Source organism: Cotesia typhae, unplaced genomic scaffold (genome assembly GCF_013202065.1).
Source record: "Cotesia typhae breed Kobodo isofemale line unplaced genomic scaffold, CoteBio_Ctyphae contig_5, whole genome shotgun sequence".
Taxonomy (NCBI): domain Eukaryota; kingdom Metazoa; phylum Arthropoda; class Insecta; order Hymenoptera; family Braconidae; genus Cotesia; species Cotesia typhae.
In genome coordinates this window covers 9474482-9494817 of record NW_027423757.1, presented here as the reverse complement: position 1 = coordinate 9494817, position 20336 = coordinate 9474482, and the positions used below count along the sequence as shown (strand labels likewise).

Here is a 20336-nt window from a genome sequence, read left to right as displayed (position 1 = left end):
AATATATAATTCAGTAAATAGTAAATAAAATACATATGTAGTAGTAGTATCCACAGTATGTAATAATAATTCTCCAGGTAAATACTGTACGGTGCTCCTCGAAAGTACAGAGCGATTAATAAATAAGTATATACTTATCGCGTGGTTTATATAAAGTATAAAATAAAAACCAACTAGTACAGCGAGTATAGATTAATTTAAAAATTTAATCCACATACTTTCGAGTGATTAGATTTAATTATAATAATATTAATAATACCTGGGGTAAAAATTTTCGGAAAAAATCCATTAGATATTGAAATATCAAATTGAAAAATTCAGGTGGAATAGATGTTGAACAGACACCGCAGATTGTTCTTCTGACTTTCGACGACGCCGTTAACGATCTTAACAAACAGCTCTACGAGGATTTGTTTGAACGGGGCCGGAAAAATCCAAATGGGTGTCCAATATCAGCAACTTTCTACGTGTCGCATGAATGGACTGACTATAGCCAAGTTCAAAACCTTTATGCCGACGGACACGAGCTTGCTTCTCACACAGTCTCGTAAGTCGCGTAAGCGAAGTTCGAGGCTCGGAGATTCTTAATAAAAATTAAAATAAAATTATCGCATTACATATCAAATAAATATTAATTACAATTGCTTTGGGACAAACTGATCAGAAGAAATAATCCAAAATATTGCCAAAACTTTTCTGGAAAAAAGTTGGCCTTTAAAAATAAATTAAATTTTTACTTCTATTTCTTTTAATATAATAACAATGTTAAAAACAAACTAATCTGGTACATGTACTAACTAAAAATTTCTTTTCTGTTCTTTCCTCTTCTCTGAATTAACCCAAACAATATCATGGCCTGAAAAAAATCAATGCACATCCTGGTGAATCTGATTATCCCCCCGTGATCCCGACCTCCTAACACTGCAGGGGACTACTTGCCTGAGGAAATACCGCAGATAGTACTGCTGACCTTTGACGACTCAGTGAATGATCTGAACAAGGGCCTGTATGCGGATCTCTTCGAGAAGGGACGAAAAAACCCAAACGGCTGTCCCATCTCCGCGACATTTTACGTTTCGCACGAATGGACTGACTACAGCCAAGTACAAAATCTTTATGCTTCTGGGCATGAGATTGCCTCTCACACGGTGTCGTAAGTATCGCGTAATAATAATCATCATCATCATTTATTATCATTTTAAATCTTACACATATGATTTACTCATGTCATTTACTCATGCAAACGAGCCAAGTCCACAATCGTCTCTCATAATTTTACCTTAGTGTCTAATGCTAATGGTAAAAGCTTTGAACAAACACTAATTACAATCTTACAAAACACTATTTATTGGTTGATATATGATGATAAAAATAATTATAATAAGATTAATGCTTTTTAATATTAAATTTAAATACTAAAAATTACAATGATAATGAATCGATCAGCCTCGTGCTCCTAATACAATTTTAAGTAGAAAAAAAAAATTTTTTTTTTTTTTTTCAACTTTAAAATCATTAAAATAAGTTGATTAATTGATTAAAATACAGACGTAATAATGATAATACGATTACAAAATCTAGGCACAGTTTTGGCGAGCAGTTCTCAGCTAGGAAGTGGGCCAGAGAAGTTGCTGGTCAACGAGAAATTCTCGCTGCTTATGGTGGAGTCAAGTTGGAAGATGTCAAAGGAATGCGCGCTCCATTCCTCTCGGTGAGTTTTTTTTTTCTTTCCAAGTAACCTGGTTTATGGTTATTTATTGCACTCACTTCTCAATTTGACTTTAACGATAATGTGTTTACATGTTTATTTATTTATTCATTTACGGTTTTTGATAGGTCGGAGGCAACAATATGTTCAGAATGCTGTGGGAGACCAACTTTACATACGACTCCTCGATGCCGATCTACGAAAACAGACCCCCGAGCTGGCCTTATACTCTTGATTACAAATTATTCCACGACTGTATGATTCCTCCATGTCCGACGAGGTCTTATCCCGGATTGTGGGAAGTGCCTATGGTCATGTGGCAAGATCTTAACGGTGGTCGCTGCTCTATGGGAGATGCTTGCTCTAATCCGCCAACTGCTGATGGAGTTTACAAAATGCTTATCAAAAACTTTGAACGTCATTATACTACTAACAGGTTATTAAAAAAAATTTTTTTTTTTTTTGGTATAAAATTATTATTATTATTATCACTTTATAGATATTTTCTGACGTAAGTCATTAAATTTTCAGTTTATTGGCTAACAACAATTTTTTTTTCTCTAATTTTTCGTAATATTATTAGCCTGTATTATTTTTTCAGTCAAATTTATCTTTAATGACAAATTTAAATATGAATTGAGAATAAATTGTTTATGCCTGGAGGAAAATACGGACTAACAATATTACAAAAAATCAGAGAAAAAAAAATCGCTGTATTAGACTGGATAGTCAATAAACTGAAAATTTAATGACTTAGGTCAGAAAATATCTATAAAGTATTATAAAAAATAAATATTAAAATTATTATAACTATTATATTTTTATAATAAAAATTTTTTTCTTTTTTAATAATTGCTAATATTTGTTCGAATTATTACAGAGCACCATTTGGTCTATTCTACCACGCTGCATGGTTTACTCAACCACACCACAAAGAAGGATTTATCTCCTTCTTAGATACAATCGTTGCCATGGATGATGTCTGGGTAATAACAAATACCCAAGCTATTGAATGGGTCAGAAATCCGACGCCTCTTGCTTTATTAGATACTTTTGAACCATTTGGATGTAACTATCAGGTAAACATTGGATTTATTTTATTTCATCATTTTTAATATAAATTTTTAAGAAGTCTTATTAATTTTTTTTTTTTTTTATCAATTACAAAAAATAGGGACGACCTAAAAAATGTAATAATCCAAAAGTATGTAACCTCTGGCACAAGAGTGGCGTGAGGTACATGAAAACGTGCCAACCTTGTCCGGATATCTACCCCTGGACGGGCAAGACCGGAATCCGCAGTAGCCGCATCGACAATGACATCGAAAATTGAAATAATTAATAATAATGATTTAAAATAAAAATTAATTTATATAAAAAAAAAAAACTAAATGCACACGTGACATTGTTATAATAATTGATAATTGAAAAGCAATGAAGAAAAACCCACCAGCAATTTATATTATTTATAAAAAACATATAAACGTTAAAATTGTTTATTTATAACTACGATTAGAATATGTAACAATATTCTTAATTCTTTTCTTAATCAATTTGCTCACGTGTAGATTCACGCGATATTATAGACATCTGCGGACAATTTATCAAGGCGCTGTGTCAAATACTACCAGCTGAGTACGTCAATGTGGTTTTATATACATAGATAATAACAGTTATTATTCTTTAGATTAATATTTGATTTTAAATCCGTAATCTTCATCTTCTTTTAATCATAAATTTATGTATAAAAATAAAAATAAAAATAAAAAATGCTACGGATAATATTATACAACAATGCCATAAATATAGTATAAACTTTCGAAAGTAAATAATCTGACGCTTATTAATGTATTCTGTGACTGGTATTATACTTAAATTGATACAAACACAAATCGCTGTTCAAAGATAAAAAAATTATTTTTTTATTGTTGTCAAATCCATCAATTAAATCGGGACTCATTAAATCAAAAGTGTTTTTATTAACACACGCACTTATTTGTATATAAAAAAAATTGGCTCAAGATCTGTCTCGATTTGATAAAAGAAAAGCCTTCTTGACGTACTCAGCTAATTTTATAGTAGGTAAATTAATAAAATAAAAATACAATAAAATACGTACGGACATTTAAATAATCAGGTGTCGTATCGTAAAGCTATAAAATGAAAGTACTTATAGAATATTTATATAACCGAGCATACGGCAAAGATATGATATCACATGAGGTATGATATATGAAATAAAAAATAAAATACAATAGTAACGATGTAACATAGATTTTATTGTATTTTGCTGAGTGTTCAGTTATTTGTGCCGATTAATATGAGATTTTTAATTATTTAATAGCTCAGAATGTAAGTTACGAGTTACTAGGCGCAGATGCGACGAGGGCGGATGTTTTTGAGCGACCGTGTTTGCGAGCATGGTTGCTATACAAAATAAAAATGTCGCTAGACATTGCAATAATTTAGTTAAGTACTTATTGTAATTTTTGATGTCTCTAATAAATTTATCTATAAATTTTCTTTTTAATTAATCATTATCTTAGAATAATTAAATATATCCTGGCCCTGAAAATAATTTTAAGTAATAATTATAAAATATTGATACTTTTAACATTAATAATGGTTGAATCTTCTTAAGGTAGTTTGGCGGAATTAATTTATTTATTAATTATAAGTAACACTATCATAAGTATTTCCCTCTACTAATTTATTGAAATCATCAAAGAAGTAATCTTAGATGGCACTGGTAGACATCAAATGGCATTTTTAAATCCAATAACAACCGACATATAAGTATTCATAATTAATAGTAGAAGTTGCTAATTAGAATTCAAAGTGACTAGTTGGTAACTTTTCGTTGCACGTGCTTAAGGTTCCATTCGAGTTCCAATTGGGTAAGCAATTTTTGTTGAATTAAAATAAATATCTGTAAATTTATAAAAAAATTAATCATACTAAAGTTAGCTAACATTTTTAATTTATTGGCTTTTTTTCATTTGTTAGAGCTAAAAATATTTTTTTTTTAATTACACTTATAGTTTTTCAATTTTTTTACAGATAAAATTTTTTTCTTATTTTTTTTTTTTTTTTTTTTTTTTTTGTAATAATTCAGGTATTGATAAAAAAAAAATTTAATTTTTAGATGTCGGCTAATTTAATTTTCATAAAAAGTTATAGCTTAGCATTCCGAGTATGTGGTGCGTGCGTTATTCCCAAAACATATTTTTGGCAATATCTTTTACACAAATTTATTGATCGATCCTAAAAATTAATCAGCTCTTAATCTTGAATAATAATGCCTATCATTGCAAATTAAATTAAAATCAATTATTCAATTGTTCTAACAGCTAATAGCAGTTCTATTAGCAGGAAATTTTTTAACGTAAAATTTTCTAAAGTTTTAAATATTAAAAATATAATAAAAAATAAAAAAAAATTATTACTAATTTTTTTGACTATTTAAATGATCAAATAATCAATTATAATACTTAAATGATCTAAAAACTGCCATTTTATTTTTATTTTTATAACAAATTAATTTTAATAAAAAAAATTTCTAAAGTCTGTCACCTTTAGTGTAATAATTATTTCCTACTAATACAATGTAATCCCTTTCAAAAAAAAAGCAAAATATCAATACTTAGCGCTTAAGTCTATTTATAATTGTCTAAATCAACTATACTTTTCAAGGTGATTTATCTTGCTTTAATCTAGTTAACAATCCATAATAAAGAATGCAATTATTACTTAATACTTTTCTATTTATTAAAGTAAATTCTAACAAATAATAATTTCTGTTAAGGGAGATGACTATTCCGGACCACTTATGGATAATTATTTTGAAAAATCTAACCATTCAAAAGTTGATAGAATTACGGGCATTTTCTCGACATTTCTATAGAATGGTAGAATATGTCTTGAGAAAACACCCGGGATGGGGAGATTTTGTTAGGACAACTATTTCACCCGAGTGGCTGGACGATGTGATGGCGAAGGCTTGTCCCTACGACCTGATAAGCCTTCAAAATGATAATCACAATCTGCTGCTGTGGCGAAAGGTTTATATATATTATAAAAAATGGCAAAATGTTCTGGAGAGTCGGTATAGATCATTTACTATTACTACACCTCCAGATTTCGGGTTAATTAAAATGGCTTCTACTTTTGGTGAGTTGAAATCATTCTATTTAGGGGAAGGTAGCCTAAAGCGGGTGGGTGCTGTTTTGTTGTGACATTGACTGCGAATGTCAAAGTATCCATTTGTAGTGATCATGGGAACACTTCTCTGAGTATTTGAAAGTTCTGATTGGGTGTTTCCTAATTTTTGATAGAAAATAACAAAATATAAAATGAAGAAATTGCTAAATTTGTTAAAATTACAAATGGAATGTGTCATCAGATGATTCGAACACTATGATAATTACACTTATGATAATATTGATGAAATCAAATTATTTTGGTACCATTTAACTCTAAAGTTCGGACGGTACCTTTTGTATTTTTAATTTTACAATTATTTAGCAAAAAAAAACATGCACTGAGGCAAAGTGGGTACACTGAAAAAAAAATTTAACTTGAATCAAGACGAAAATTCTTGAACCAAAAGAATAATTTTGAAGATTTTCAATGTCTTAAATAAAAAAAAAAAATTTTTTGAATCAAGTAAAATTTATTTAAACCAAGAAAAATTTCTTGGATGAAAATTTTTTCTTCTCAAATCAAGAAAATGAAGTTCTTCAAAAGTATTTACTTGATTCAAGTAATTTTTTTTTTCTGTGTACCTACTTGCGCTGCTTTGATCCAATTCTATATTTATTTTGTCATACAATATTATCAAGTAATATATAAATACAAGAAAAAAAGGGGAAATGCATTTTTCATTAAAAAGTTATTATTAGTTTCAATAGAAAAATTCTTAAATTAATGCTTGCTTTAAATTAATGCAATAAAAATCAGATCATTATTTGAATGATTGCAATGCCTAAAAATCTTTTTTTTATGTTAGCTAAATACACAATTTCATTATTTAAATTAGTATTATCATTAGATTCATCTATTTGTAGTGTTTTTATTGTTTATATTTTTTTTTTATTTTTTAGTTTTTATTTTTTATTGATAAAAAATTCTTAGGCCCAAATTAAGACAATATTCCTATCTAATATTGAAGTTCGATCACTACTATGTCGGATAGAATAATATTCGTTAGTAAGTCGAAGAAAAACTAAAACTTCTAGGCCTTCTTCGCTAGCTTACCCGCTTTAAGCCACCCTCCCCTGATGATAAAATATCTTTAGATTTCAAAAACTATGTTATTTTCAAAGATGAAAGATTCTCACTTTGTCGTTGACATTCTACAGAGGATTACATACTGATTGGATACGAAGAGGATATGATAGGAATTTACACTTGGACTAATAACAACTTGAACCTATTGTTCTTAATAGAAAACGAAGAGCAGTATTTAACTCAGGGAGAATTTTGGTATTGCAGTTACGTAATTATATTATAGATATTTGTTAATAATTATTAACTGATTTTTAATTAACTAATGATAACGGACTCTTTATTTCATCTCTAGATGGCAGCCTACTGGTTGTATCTGTAGACAATCAATCCGGCTTGAGGTTTTGGGATCTTAGGAATAATATTGAGCTTATTAATAGAGATTGCTTCGCTGAAAGCATCCAGTAATCCTTATCTATCTTATTTCTTATAAATGTCGTTATTGTGTAATTAAGTAAATAGGGCTTTCGGCTCTAAAAAGCTGGTGCAAAGAGCCAAACTCTTGAATTTTCTTCAAAATGAGATTCTTGGTTCAAGAGTTTGGCTCTTGAGTCAAGTTAATTTTTTTATCAATGCATGAATAAACTTATGACATTAAAATTAGCAGTCACTTGCTTATTTTTTAGTTTTTTTTTAACAAATAAATTTGTACCGAAAAATTATTTTAAAAAAATTGCATTTTTTATTTTTTTAAATTTCTAGATGTCAATTTTATTTTTCTAATTTTTTTTTTTTGCCATAATTTATTTGTTACAAAAATTCTTAAAATTATCAAATATCTGCTAAATTAATTTTCATATAAACTTAATTGATTTACTATGACCAACAGCTATAACGGATGCCGAGATTTCTGCATAGGCGAATTAAGCGGAATTTTAACATCATTTGAAAGAGATGGTGATAATATAATACGGGGCGCGACAGAAAATTTAGAACTCTCAGCGGATGATGTAGTACTCAAACATACTTTTCATAAAAATATTGTAATTAACATCGTTATTTTTAATGAATTTATTATGAATAATACTTAAATGCTTTTGAAATTATAGCTTCGTTTTCGATTTTAGGTTTCAGTACTAATATTCAGAGACCATGAAGTTAGAGTGAAGAATTACAGAGTGTTGATTAACAACGGAAGATTAACTGGGTTTCAATTAGTAGCCCAAATAGATCCTATAGAACTGAATCCTGTTTGTTTAACACAATTGAGCAAATATACTTTTCTGAGTCAAGATTACTTCTATGTAACGAGCGGTAAGTTTCAAGATTAACACGAAAAATTCATACTTTAACATCGATTTTCAACTAATTTGATCAGAATTAACAGATTTTTATGGATTTGCAACAAATTATAACGAAACAGAAGATTATTTATGGGATTCTTATGTGCCCGAACGCTTCGGTCCCGTCACAACAATGCTGATGCATGCTAAATTAATAATTCTTGGCTTCGAGGATGGTTCCATTAATATAATTTCCATTGAGTCTATCCTTGATATGGAGGAGATGACCTTCGCTATGGATAAAATCGAGTGGTCTAGGAAGATTCGGGTTGCCCCTAGGCCGATATTTCATTTGGCTGTTTGGACCATTGGTCAAAAAAATCACATTGTTGCTATTACTGATGAAAATATTCATTTGATTAAGTTTCCATAGAACTTTTCATTATTGACTGATTATTTGTCATTGTACTTTGCAATATTATAATAAATGGTATCACAATTAAAAAGTAGCTTCGTTAACATTTATATATTACATTTAATATAGCTTCGCCTCGGGCATCATGATGCGCAGTGCAGGAATCTAAACTTTCTGCACTCGTAGTGTAATATATTATTTTTCTTACTACCTCGGTCGAAAGTACGTAGCTTCTGCTGTGATATCGCGGCAGAAATATTCATTTTTATTCCTCGGTCAAGAAGTACGCGCGCCATCTAGTTGAGCGGGAGTAAAAACTTAATCGCGTGCACTGCCACTCAATACATGAGAAATTCCCTCTACAATACTACCACAAAGACCCGATTCACGTATCCACAACCTCTACTTTTACTCGCACTCGTATAACCTCAAAGTTTGTTTACAATAAGTTAATGCTAATGTTTATTGGTAAATTCTATTCAGAAAATTATTGTGATTAAAATTTTATAATAAAAATAAAAAAATGCATCACCAATTATCTGACGAGTCAACCGATGAAGAAGAAGTCACCAGAGGCTTTGATGCGGAAGCACAAGTGTCAGTGCAAACTGACACTTTACCCAAGAAATCTGCTGATAAATATACGCTAGTCTATAATACTTACAAAAAATGGAAACAAAAAAATAAAAGTGCTTTATCTGATTTTGAGGAAAATAATTTAATTGTTTATTTCAAAAGTGTGTCCATCTACCCACAAAATTGTGTCCATCTACTTTGTGGAGTATTCATTCTATGTTAAAATCGACGCTGAATGCCAGAGATAATATTGATATCAGTAAGTTTTATAAATTAAAAGGTCTAGTTAAAAATAACGCCAAAGGTCATAAGCCTAAGAAATCTGCTGTCTTGACGTGGGACGAGGTTATGGCATTCATAAATAATGCACTGGACTACACTCATTTAGCCAATAAAGTATGTATTTATAAAAATTTGTATAAATTGTATTGATTTATAATTTATAAATCTATACCTTTATTTATAGATGTATTTGATGCCTGCCCCCGACCAGCAGCACTCGCTTCGCTCGTGCCGCAAATGTCTGGGCAGGTATCAATATCTTTAGTACACACTTGTCATTTTTCCGTACTTTCGACCAGGTAGCAAGAAAAATAGTATAGGCTACACGCGCAGAAAGTTTGAAATTCCTGCACTGCGCGCCATGATGCCCGAGGCGAAGCCGAGTAGTGTAATATACTTTTTAATATACTTTTTGTAATACCCTTGTAGTGTAATATACTATTTCACAGTTTTTTTTAGATTTCTTAAAATCTACCAGTCTGAGTCGATCTATACTGTATTCAAAATCTAAGTTCAATCAAGCCCTTTCGAATGGCGAAAACCGCGAAGAAATCGGTCAAGACGTTCTAAAGTTATGAGAGGTTTACTTACATAGTCATACACAGAAAGAAAGAAAGTCTTGATTCAAGCGTAAATTTTTTTAAATCAAGAAAATTTTAAGGAAGATTGAAAATAACTTCGGTCTTTTTTTTTTCTATGTAGTTTACATTTCATAATAATCATAGGTTTACATTTACAATAGTCAGGGAAGCTTCCTAGGATCCCAAAACGTTGAGATCTGATAAAAACTCGATTTTCAAAAAACGCGGCAAAAGCAATAACTGATTTTCAAAAATTTTTAATTTTTTTAGCGGGAAATTAAAAGTAATTCAAATATTATTTTTTAAAAACTTTATATATGGTAACGGTTACATAAAAATATTCGAAATAAAATTATAAAAAGTAGTTCTATCAATCCAATGAAGCGTAAAAACTAGTTTTATGTATCAATGAAAAAAATCCTTCTTCACAGATTTTTTATGCAGATGTTCTATTCAGAAGAATTTAGTTTTCCTCCAGGTGAAAAAAAGGGTATATAAAAGGGTTTCCCAGTTTCTTCACTCTATTATTCAAAATTCTATTGTTATGGCAGATTATTTTTTCGGTAGAAAGAAATAAAAAAGAATCTGTCAATGTCAAAAAAAAATGTATGGATGAATATATATTATATCCAGCTAAAAAGTTTAGGTAAATTTATACGCCGAGATCATCGGAATTCAAGTTGACGAAATAAAAAAGGGCTGGACAGTGACATCAACGATTGTAAGACCGAGTTCTTAGAATATAAAAAAAATTTTTATCATCTTATGAATAATTGAATTTTAAATTTTTATGGCACGCTTCACTTGCAAGTAGTTTGAAAAAGAAGGAAAAAAAAGTAATTAGATTTATTGACTGTTCGGTTTAAATTCTACCTAAGTTTATGGAGGGGCAGAGGCCGTTTGTACCTCAGCAAGGTTCAGTTAGAGTACGGAATTTTAATATTCAAATAGTGCTTCAAAAGTGTTGCCTTTTTCTGAAAAGTAACCAATTTAAGGTATAGTTATTTATGGTAATAGGTATTAAGAGTAAGAATTTATTTATTTTTTTTTTTTTTTTTTTTTTTTAAGTATCTATTTTCACTATCTATATTTACAACAGGGATCATTATTGTACAGAGACCTGATGACGTTAACAAATTTATGAATTGTTAAAATATCTCTTGCGAAACCATTACTCGGTCATAAATCGTATCAATTGCCAATCACTTTTCTTTCTTGACTTCAAATTTCTAAGCCCTAAATATTTGTATACCTTATCCGAAGAAATTTTTGCCACTACAATACACAAACAATTTTAAATAAGAATGTTTAGTCCAAGGTTTAAAAATAATTCATACTAGAAACTAACTGACAACAATATCTTTTTTTATCCTAAAAGCCCGCATCCTATTTTCACTTGTCGGTGCATGGTTAAACAAGAATTAACTTTAATCCTTCATGCGACTTACTTGAAGTGGGTTTTTCCCAACAGAAGTTTTATTTTGCCTAAACAGTTCATTATTGCCAGCTAAATGTTACTTTAAACAAGCTAATATGTTTTTAAAATATATGCCGGAAAAAATTATGACTGAGATATTGCAATAATTATTAATAATCATAGATAATTAAATTATAAAATATAATTAAAATTTTTTTGATAGTAGCTATGATACATTTAAAAAAAAAAAAGTTTAAAAAATTTTGAGTGACTTTTAAGTGATTAATTTTGTATAAAATTATATTAATATTAAATGTAATGAGTTTATTAATTATATTCAAGAAAATTATTATCATTATTAAAGTATTGTAAGCTGCAATAAATATATTAAAAAATAAAATAATTATAATTTTATAAATTTTTTAATTTTTCAATTGTAATTTAAAGTCTAAATTAAATATAAATAAATTTTTGTATATAATTATTCAAAAAATCCAAAATGATTATATAACAAATAATTAAAAATACCTTTTGATAATTATAAACAGGAGTCAGGAGGTGAGATAAAGAATAGAATAGAAGACCATGCTTTCACGTCAAAGTCGTGTATATCTCGCCAATTAAAACTGTCAACATGTCTCACGTTCTCCATCCAATAGCTGGATGTATTATTACACTGCAGCTTCTTCCACATCTAATAAATAAATAATTTAATCTTATTCTCTGTTATAATTAAAAGATAAATATTAACGAATCTCTAATACAATAAAATCAGCATGCATTACGGACCTTTTCATTGAGTAAAATCCAAGCTAGCAACATTTCATTACCCTGAGAACTTGCATGCTTTTTTGCCTTTTTTAGCAGACTCTTGGCTGAATGTTTGTTCCCGTGAGCCAATTTAAAGTATGCCTTCAACATGTAAAACCGTGGTTTTATGAACCCGACATTACTTAAATGTTGCTCGAGATTTTTTAAGATCAATTTTGTGTTTTGAAGAAGTTCCGAAAGCTCGTCGGAGCGTTTAATGTTGATGCAGCGTCGAAGCTCAAGAAAGTAAACTTCGAAAGTCTAAAAAATAAACGAAATAATCAGAGTAGAAGAAAATTTAATTTTATCTTGAATTAATTAAGTGATGCAATGAGTAATTATTTGTCATATAACCTTTAGAAGATTTAATAACTGCGCATAATTGTCAGGTTTTATGTTCACTGCATACGACGCACAGCACTGCGCAAATGTAGCCGTCACGGTCGTTCCTCTGGGATAATTATTTTAATTTATTATTATTTTGTATCTTTTCTATTTATTTGTTTACTTACGATCGAAGTTGCCATATCCAGAGACAAGTTAATAGCCTCTTGAGGCTTTCCGGGTCACGCAGAACACAGGATCTATTTTTATTGGCTACCGCAATTAAATTACTATTATTATTTATGATATTATATTTGTTTAATTATTTTAAAGTTGAGTAATATTTGAATTAATTTCACCGATCATTTCTTTTGCATACTCGGCACACCGTTCAAAGGATTCCAAAACCATTCCAGCATCTAAAGTTAGGTCTAATGACAACGCATAGTACCAAGTGATGCTGGATTTGTCAATATCTTGGTTTGACAGGTGGTATAATTCTTGCATTAAATCTGCAGTCTCATATATTTGCTTCGTACGAATCTAAAAAATAAGTAAAATATTAATTTTATATATTATTTTTGGGAATTAATTTATACATACTGAAGCGGCATGATGGCCGAGCGGACTAAGTCATTATCCCGTTAGTTCGGTCGCACATCATGCCGTGAGGCGAGGGTTCGAGCCCCGACGGCTGTTAAAATAGTTCCAACACCAACCGTCGGGGGTCGCTCCGGTAACCGAACAGTACTGGCATAGGGTAAATGCAGTACAGAAAGCATAAGTCAGTCCACAGCCGCATCGAGAGTAATGAAAGATATGTGCAAGAATAATATATTGATAATATTGAAAGAGAGTGCAAAAAAATGTTGATAATAAAAAAAAAGTAGAGAATATAATTGGAATATGTTGATAATAAAAAGTGGATGAGGGTTGAAAGATTGTGTTGAATATAAAAAAAAAAAAAAAAAAAAAAAAAAAAGCGAGTAACATACAATGATAATAGAGAGAAAAAAACTATATGTGAAGACGCTGAGACAATCAGCCTTGTAAAAGCCCAAATTGGTATACAAGTAAAACTCATAATAATACTGTCATATACATACTGTCAAATTGATCAATAAAGGTAAAATATCTAATTGTACGGCAGTTACGTGTAATGATTTTGATATTTTTAATAATTTAGACCCAATTTCTAGTGCATTTTTATACTCTCCCAGAAGTAATCTGTTGAAATTAAATTAAAATATAAAAAAATAATTATTATAGTATTAAAGTTAATTTATATAATTGATTTACAGTCACATACTTTACTTCGAACATTGATTTAAAAACTCGAAGTACACAAACAATTTCATCAACATACGCCCACCAAAATTTCTTCATTATGACCATCAAAATTTGTTTGTCGAGTTTTCGGGCTGTTTTTAGCTGACTGCAAGCTCGAAAAATTTCACAAGCTTTTATATAAAGCTCGCATTTTTGAGTAAAGCCTTCTGAGCTTGAAAATCCGATATTAAATGCGTCAATTGCTATCAATTCCGCGCGATTACTTTCTCCTTGCATCTTAAATGCAATTATAAATATTAATAATCATTATAATTAAAAAAATATTTCAAAAAATTCCACTTGTAGTTTTTTAAGTTTTTTACATATGATTTTTTTTTTAATTGTTTAATTGAAATTTCTTCAATAAAAAATTTCTAAAAATATTTCTTATTCTGTTACCAACAAAACTTTAGATAGTTTCATAAGATGATAAGCAATAACCAGCCGTCTTGACATTTCATTTTCGGAAAATCTGTTTTTATAAAATCTGTTTATCAATTTTCTATTAATTTTTCGATGCCAAACCCGGCATATAACTTTGGGCCTCACACAAAGCATATCATAATGTTGATCATTAGTTTGAAGTCTTATTGCCTCTTTGAAATACTTTTTTGCTTTTGAAATATTTCCTAATGCTACTGAAGCATCGCCTATCAAATTTAAGTTTAAAAATTATGATTAATTACCTGATAGCTTACATCTACAATTGAAATTCTCAAATCAACTTACCCATCAAGCCCCATATAATATATTTATTTTTCCATCTCTTTTCGAAAGGTAATTTATCATTTATCTCCTTGGTGATTATTAGAATGTTAAATGCTTCATAGTATCTACATATAAAAATCAGCCCCGCGCTGTACTCCATCATGTACTCCACGAGTTTATTTGACCAATCTGTAATTAAATATTGTGTAAATTAAATAAAACTATTTCATAATTTTAAATATAATATAATGTAAATCAACCAGTGTGCTGAAGATGCCATAAGAGTTCTTGAAAAACTCCATTCAACACATTTTCACAATCGCAATTTCTAAAATCAATCAGGTTAAATTTCTTCAATTGTGATCGTCTTGAAGGATCACTTTTCTTCAACAAAAGTAACTCAGATTTAGTTAAATTTTTTTTGTCAAAAGGTGTTGATAGTTCATCTGAAGAATACTGAGATTCATCTAAAAAATTTCGAATAAGATTTTATTATTTTTAATTTATAAAATCAAATATTTAAATAAAATGAATTTACCTTGATCTTTAGAGTGAGTTGGCAAAATTGAAATTTTCTGGTGATGAATTCCTTCTTGATTAGGACTTTCAGTCGATGAACTACGTCTTCGAAATTTAAATTTACTAAAATAAATGGCATCTCTAGACAAAGATCTTCTAACTATAGATGGTCTTAATGCTCTTGCATCAGTTCCAATCTTTAAAAATGTTTAATAAATTTAATTATTTATTGAAAAAATTAAACTAAGATATTCAATCAAAAAATTTTTAAAATAAATCAACACAAAATTGAGGTGTTTAAGCTTTGAAAAATATACTCTAAACTTAAAAAGTTTTAATGTTAATAAAAAAGATATTTTAGATAATTATTTGAATAAAAAAATAATCTAACCCCTTGTACAACACCCAAAGCATTTAAAAAAGATCCACCACCACATGAAATACAAGTTCTAGCTTGCCGTTCATAAATCTCGGCAGCTCTTGAATGTAATTCTCTCTTCTGACTAGGCAATATTTGCTCATAAACAAACCGACGAAAGGCCTTTACCTTGAACTCAAATAATTTGCAACCAGCGTAACTGGGTAACTGCTCATCTCTGACAGCTACATCTGTATTGAAATAGTTCTCAAGCTTATAAAACAAAAATAAAATATTATTTTTAACTGAAAATTAATTACTGGTTTGGTAACAAGAGCAATGAAGAAGATGATGCATATCAGAAAAGGTGTTTCTTTTCACATAAGGCGAGAGACTGTAATTGAAACGCTGAATGGACGCGCATTCGAGTATTCTGAGATCCATTAATCGCGTTATAGCTAAAAAAAAAAAAAAAAAAATAATAATAAAGTAAGGTATATGGTAAGAAATAAATATTAAAACCGTAAGCCGTTATTACAGTAATAATTCATAGCAACATTTAAATATCGTTTTATTGCGAGTTATAAAATTTTTACTTCTAGCTGTGTGAAAGTCCATTAAATTTGGTGTTACATTCTCGAGTGTTTCTCTCGTAAAAATATCCCCGAGCACAGCTGCTGATCTTAATACACTTTGTTCATAAGATGTGAGTTTGTGGAAGAATTTTTTGTATAAAGTTTCAATGTCGAGATAAGTGTCATCTCTGATAAACTGGCTGTTTACAGATGTAGACTTAATATCTAAAACATGAAATTGATCTTGCGGAAGATGAGGATTTATCTCTTCGGGGAAGACACCGTATGGCACTTTAATGACAGAAACAAGTGGAGGTGAAATCAGGTCTTGGAAATTTACTTTTCCACCACGAAAATAAAATTCAAACCACTTTCTTTCGAGTAGTAGAGATATGAAAGCCTCGCACCAACCTGCATTCATCCAATTTGCATTGTTTAAAATTCTAAAATTTTTTTTTTTACATTGATTATTTATATTACATGTTTATAAATAAAAAATAAAATAATTAGTCATTTTAAAATTAATAATATTAAAGTTAATGAAGATTTATAATTTTTTGATAAAGTTTACATTATTTACTTGTCAATTTTTTCAGAAATTGCATGAACATTGAGAAGCTGACAAATTAAAATACCCATTTCTTTAGAATTAAATCCATTGAGAGTAAACTTAAAAAGTCTAGAATCATTGTAATGGTTTAAAGACATTGATTTAGAACTGTTAATGGTCATTGCCAAAAAGAAATTGTTAAAATTCATAAGCCGAGTTATGAAAGCCCAAGATTCCAAATCCATAAAATGGATGTCATCAATAAAAATACCCGTGGGTATTTGGACCTGAAAAGTAATAGATTTTAAATATAAAATAAATAAATATTACAACACTTACTGATCCTAATAGTTTATCAAAAAGGATAAGGGTTTTAGAAACATGCTGCTCTTCATTTTCTGATAGAAAAGTTGACGAATGGGTGAAATCAACATTAAAAAGGACATTGAGGTAGCAGAATTTACTTGACGGGATAATGTTTCCAATTTTTTTTATTAGGCCCTTCTTTCTCTCCTCAACGGAGTAACAATCGTGGATTTGGAATATCTAAAAATTTTAGATTAATGAAAAATTAATTTATAAAGAGTAAAATTATATTTACTTCTAGTAAAACATAGAAAATAGTATTGTAAGCTCTTGTGATGTTTAAAAAATTCAACGAAACAGTACAAGTTGATATTTGACGGGATTTTGCTATCAGAACGCACTCGTCAAGCAGTCTAGATTTTCCAACACTGTCAGAACCCTTTAAAAAAAAAAAGAAAAGCGAATGTTATGATAAAAATTGAAAAAATGTCTTCAATTGTCTTACAATTAATCAACTACAAAACTTGAAAATAAAAAAGTTATTTACTTCAATAAGAACTCCGCAGTAATTTCGACTGGGAACATAAATATCATCCAGGATATCAGTTAATTTTTCTAATTGATCAAAACATCCGATAATTGGATAAATTTTATCAATTTTTCTGCTGACCAAACTCTCTTTTTCGTCCCTTTAATTAAATTAAATTTTTTGTATTAAAAAATATCATAATTAATTCAAAACAACCAACAATTGATGAAACTCGTAAATATTAAATTTTCCAAAACCAGTGATTCCTTTGACGCTGCGTAAACGAAAACTTTTTCTTGGTAAATTACTATACAGTGCTGTGTCAAAATCACAATTAACCTGCAATAGTTTAAAATTAAATTAAAATTTTTATTGTACAATCGTGATTTAAAAAAAAGAAAATCAATAACAGACATATTGGTTAGCGACAGTAGCGATTTTTTTAGATTTTTCGCACGATAAACCTGTACAGGTAAAAGATTGTCTTATTGTGTGACCAATCACTCCACAAAATACCATTCCTGTAGAAATTCCCATAGATAATTTCACTATATCTTCAATGTTGCTCAAGATCATCCGATACTTTTTTGCGCAAATCAAACTATTTTCATGAAGAAAATGTTTTTCTGGTGAGAAACCAAAGTACACCGAAAAAAATATTCTTTTTGGATAGACCTTGACTGTTTTGATAATTCCAAGATATTTTTCTGTCAAACTATATAAATATCGCGTTGCAGATGCCATAAGGGTGTAACAAAAAATTTTTTTTCGGGAAACAAGATATTTTTACTTTAAATACATAGAAATTATGAAAAAAAAATTTTTTTCAAATTTTAAATTACCTTTGATCAAAATTTTTTGGAATTTGAAATTTGTGATAATTTTTTTATTTAATTAAAAAAATTTTTCATCATTTCTATGCATTTAAAATAAAAAAAAATCGCTTTTATCGAGAAATAATTAGATAATTTCCAATAAATACTTGTAGAGATTATAAAAGCATTTGTCGCTTAAATTGACTATTTCTTGAGTTTTACTTTTTACAGGAGTAATATTTATAGATAAAATTGACACTTTCCGTATCTGAGTCAGCAATTCTAGAGCTCGGTGATTTTCAATTTCAGAAGTGAGTAGTGGTATCAAAAATGTTAATAATTTATCGCCTATTTTTAGAGTTACAGCATCGTTTATGGAAGATCTATCTGTTAAAAATTTTTTCTTTTTAATTAAAAATGTTTATGAAGAATATTAGAGTACAAAAAGTTAATTTACAAGGATTGGATGTTGGTTCTTTGCTAACTGTCATATGTGTAATTAAAATTTTTTCATCTTTACTTTTATTTGGAATTATTTTCTCTATTCTTGAAAGGCCAATCTCCTTTATAATCTTTAAATAATAAAATAAAGTGATAAAATTTATAAAACTGGATTAAAAATGAAAAATTATTAAAAAGAAAAACATTTTACTTTAACATTATCTGAATCTACGAGAAGATATTCATAATCACTCGGTTGAACATATTGCCAAGTGCTTTTAGTCAGAATAACTTCACCAGGATTACAATTATTCGCTGCAGACTCAGCTTCAATGATCGGTTGACCTACTAGTATCCATTTTTTAAAATTATCATTGCCAATTATTGAAAATGCAATGTCTCCAGTTGAAATAGTAATTTTTACTTGAACAAAAAAAAAATAATTCCTGCAACTTTCTGCTAATTTCAAATCCAAAGCACTCAAAATTCTCAAAAGAAACCAATAACTTGCCAATTTTATGAAAATCATTGAAAAATAAAAAAATTCACTTACTTTTAACTTGTAAAATAGTTGAAATATTTTTCACACATTTCTGGCATTTTAATCCACATTTTATCGCTGCTTCCACAATTTCCGTGGTTAACTGAAATGTCGGTACTTTCCATACCGCCAAAATTTCATCAGCTTCCAATATAATCACGTCTCCTTCATAATTATAAATATTTTCAATAATTGATCTCAAATATTTGTTGAGTAAAAAATTCAATCCGTAGCTCGCGCTATTTTCAGTCGACGAAAATTTATCCCAGATGTCATTTAAGTCTAATTAAATTCAGAAATTCTTAACTAATTAAATTGTAATTAATCATAGTTAATTATAATTTAAAATTTACTAGAGATTTCCATAAATAGAATGACAGCTAAAAATTCCTCTAGACTTTTTTTTACGAGATCTGTTTTGTAAATTATTTCGTCTGGGACAAATGTTGATATCAATTGTGTTCTTATTTTTTCTTGATGAGCACGATAAGACTAAAGACAGTTATTTATTAAATACTAAATAAGATATTATGAATTAATTATTATTAATACTTACTTGACACAAAGAAATTTTTTCAGTTTCAAAAACTGGCCCAAAAAGTTCTGGAATCCAGTGAATTGTTTGAGACTCGCTGCTACTTTTACTAGTCAGGGAATCTTTTCCATGCCACAAATTTTCTTTGTAACTTGGAAATTTTTTCATTATAATTTTATTAAAACTAATTATAAATAAATATTGATATTTTTTTAAATTATAAATGACTAAGTTCATGCATTGGGAGGTAGGGTTACATAAAAGTCAATAATAAGTACATTTTTTTGTTTTTTTTTCGTTTTTTTTTTTTTTTCGTTTTTTTGTTTTTTTTTTTTGTTTTTTTTTTTTTTTTTTTTCTTTTTTTTTTTTTTTTTTTTTTTTTATTTTATTTTTTTGTGTTTTTTATTTTTTTTTTTTATTATTATCCTAAAGTATATAGAATCATTGACTGCGTTCAAGTTTACTAAGTTCTTGGTGGATCTTAGCATATTTTGTAGCAACAACTTAA

General features: G+C 28.8%; 3 protein-coding genes across 9 annotated transcripts in view; 2 read left to right on the top strand and 1 right to left on the bottom strand.

Annotated features, from left to right (window-relative positions):
• Window positions 1-4233, top strand: part of Cda5 (Chitin deacetylase-like 5) — a 45720-nt gene extending 41487 nt beyond the window's left edge. For 5 of the 6 annotated variants that reach the window (XM_074247918.1, XM_074247919.1, XM_074247917.1 and 2 more), the window contains 5 exons: window positions 928-1153; window positions 1582-1711; window positions 1837-2144; window positions 2589-2787; window positions 2883-4233. In XM_074247918.1, the coding sequence (XP_074104019.1) occupies window positions 928-1153; window positions 1582-1711; window positions 1837-2144; window positions 2589-2787; window positions 2883-3041 (1022 nt within the window). In that variant the 3' untranslated portion in view covers window positions 3042-4233. Of the gene's footprint in view, window positions 1-321; window positions 548-927; window positions 1154-1581; window positions 1712-1836; window positions 2145-2588; window positions 2788-2882 lie in introns of all 6 variants that reach the window. The other variant, XM_074247915.1, reaches the window with a different exon arrangement.
• Window positions 4234-4452: 219 nt separating this feature from the next.
• Window positions 4453-8723, top strand: LOC141530905 (uncharacterized). Of its 2 annotated transcripts, none has more exons than XM_074248288.1 (7): window positions 4453-4605; window positions 5514-5878; window positions 7069-7200; window positions 7290-7398; window positions 7824-7977; window positions 8062-8248; window positions 8322-8723. In XM_074248288.1, the coding sequence occupies exons 2-7, from the start codon at window positions 5518-5520 to the stop codon at window positions 8648-8650; spliced, it is 1272 nt and encodes a 423-aa protein (XP_074104389.1). In that variant the 5' UTR covers window positions 4453-4605; window positions 5514-5517; the 3' UTR covers window positions 8651-8723. The 2 variants fall into 2 exon arrangements, with proteins under 2 accessions (XP_074104389.1, XP_074104388.1); XM_074248287.1 differs by having other exon boundaries at window positions 8313-8723.
• Window positions 8724-10261: 1538 nt separating this feature from the next.
• Window positions 10262-19659, bottom strand: LOC141530392 (adenylate cyclase type 10). The gene is made up of 24 exons (XM_074247466.1): window positions 19647-19659; window positions 19342-19575; window positions 18964-19175; window positions 18769-18883; window positions 18479-18698; window positions 17515-17656; window positions 17263-17406; window positions 17001-17207; window positions 16692-16948; window positions 16133-16554; window positions 15857-15994; window positions 15570-15787; window positions 15198-15375; window positions 14920-15126; window positions 14681-14848; window positions 14477-14601; window positions 13932-14188; window positions 13729-13849; window positions 12982-13165; window positions 12811-12895; window positions 12653-12749; window positions 12278-12559; window positions 12017-12182; window positions 10262-11346 (listed from the first exon to the last, which is right to left on the bottom strand). Exons 1-23 carry the CDS (start codon window positions 19657-19659, stop codon window positions 12027-12029), a joined length of 4182 nt encoding a protein of 1393 aa, XP_074103567.1. The 3' UTR covers window positions 10262-11346; window positions 12017-12026.
• Between the last annotated feature and the right edge of the window lie 677 nt (window positions 19660-20336).